Below are 2,010 nucleotides of genomic sequence, written 5' to 3'. Positions count from 1 at the left end.
TATTTTAAAAAATTTACAAAACTAAACATCCTACAGTATTTTTACAGTCTTTATTTTACAGTTAAAATAAACGTTTACCAAATAAAGTCTAATGTTACAACTAATCAGGGATCCCTAACAAACGCAGTGTTGACAACAGTGTGATGTTTACAGTGTGTGGGGTTGGGTTGGGGACACGTACCATCCGTCACCTCTCTGTCGCTGATGTGCTGCAGGTAGGGCACCGTGTTGTCGTCGCTCACCTCGGTGCTGGTGTGGAACTCCTCCAGCCGCTCCAGAGCTTGTCTCGACGGAAGTTTGGGGCTGGACTCCGGAGAGACGCAGCACGACACCGAATTCCCCATATTCCAAACCGGACTTTAGCTTCAAGCAATTTYACCGCCCGAGTCCAATAAGTGCACAAGTGTAGCTAGCTAACTAGCTCGTAAACATTAGGAGACGACAGGGAGTTCCATCACTCCACAATCTTTGACATGTTAAAATGCAGCTTTCCAACTTTCAGGCGCAGCATTCTTTTCCATTTGTGGATAAAAGTCGAGAACCAGCTCCTTGGGGAATCTCTCCTGGTGGGAGAAATTCAGGATAGAAATCTAAAGTTCTTGACAATAAGCAGTTATTTAAATCCAGGTGGTCGACACTAATTTCATTCATTCAATCAACATACCGCTTTTAGCTAACTTAGCAGTTAGCTTGTCTCCCAAATTTCTCTTCACACCGCATATTTACACCGTCTGATCTACGGCAAAACTAAATTTACTCTAAGCGAATTCACGCGTTCGTACTTCCAAACGTGAAACTTTGTTAATTACGTTTTACGAGACCTCCCAAACAATCKCACAATGCGGTTCATTCAGCTCAGCTCCGAGGGCTTGACTAAATCGAGTCCGAGGCTTCCGCGGCCTCCAGTGGAAATCCGAATAAAACAGCGAAAACCAACAGCTGATAAGAATTAAAAATTTCAGTGAAGATTATCTAACTTAGTTTGCTCCATGGTCATCATTAAAAATCCATCTCTAATTGCTGGTCCGGACATCTCCATGGGAGCCTCCACCCAGTCAGATTTGAGCACTTTCCGCCGCCACCATCTGTTGCCGGAGATCATGATGATACTCCTTGGCACCGGGATGTTGTAGGCCCGCCCACTTTGGAATTCTGTTTAATCCCATTGGCTGTAACTAATCAAAACAAACCTACTGAGAGCCACTCATTGGTTGATGAACCTGTCATTTAAAAGTGATTTAAAATCACGAATTGCGTTTACAATGCTATTTTTGTACTGTCACCCTTTTTTGACAATGAAAGCTGAAGCCCCTCAGCCATCTGTCAACCAGCCCGTTCATTCTCATGTAAATAACAGATATGTATCACACACACTAGATGTACTACTACCTTCTTAATAAATTTATCTGTCTAATGCTTCATTTTGTAAAAAAAAAAGAAAAAAGAAAAATGGAGCATTAAATTTGTCTGCTGGTCAAAAATTTTGCCCAGCAAAAATAAATAAATAATAATAATAAATAAACAAATAAATGAATAAAATAAAATTTAAAAAAAAGTTTCCACCTGGATTAAGGTCCGTGATCTGGGGTTGCTGCATTTGGTCAGGTCTAGGTTCAGCAACAGTTTGTGCTCAAAGAATGAGGTCAGCTGACCTGGATAAACTGAATAACCAGGTTATTCCATCAATGATTGTTTCTTCCCTGATGACACGGCCATATTCCAAGATGACACAGCCAGGATTCATGGGGCTGGAGTTGTGAAAGAGTGGTTCAGGGAGCATGAGACATCATTTTCACACATGGATTGGCTCCATTGAGAATCTTTGGGATGTGCTGCAGAAGGCTTTGTGCAGCAGTCAGACTCTACCATCATCAATGTAAGATCTTGGTGAAACATTAATACAACACTGGATGGAAGTAAATCTTCGGACATTGCAGAAGCTTATTGAAACAATGCCACAGAGAATGTGTGCTGAAATCAAAGTTAAAGACGGTCCAATGAAATTCATTT

General features: G+C 41.3%; 1 protein-coding gene across 1 annotated transcript in view; it reads right to left on the bottom strand.

The window, feature by feature from the left end:
* LOC106533725 (cyclin-Y-like protein 1) overlaps window positions 1-1,112 on the bottom strand; it is a gene marked incomplete at its 3' end in the record, with an annotated part of 8,120 nt that extends 7,008 nt beyond the window's left edge. Inside the window, 1 exon segment of the mRNA XM_014030149.1 lies at window positions 182-1,112. Within this exon segment, the coding sequence (XP_013885603.1) occupies window positions 182-344 (163 nt within the window).
* Between the last annotated feature and the right edge of the window lie 898 nt (window positions 1,113-2,010).

Source organism: Austrofundulus limnaeus, unplaced genomic scaffold (assembly GCF_001266775.1).
Source record: "Austrofundulus limnaeus strain Quisiro unplaced genomic scaffold, Austrofundulus_limnaeus-1.0 Scaffold1007, whole genome shotgun sequence".
NCBI lineage: Eukaryota > Metazoa > Chordata > Actinopteri > Cyprinodontiformes > Rivulidae > Austrofundulus > Austrofundulus limnaeus.
This window is presented reverse-complemented; position numbering and strand designations above follow the sequence as displayed.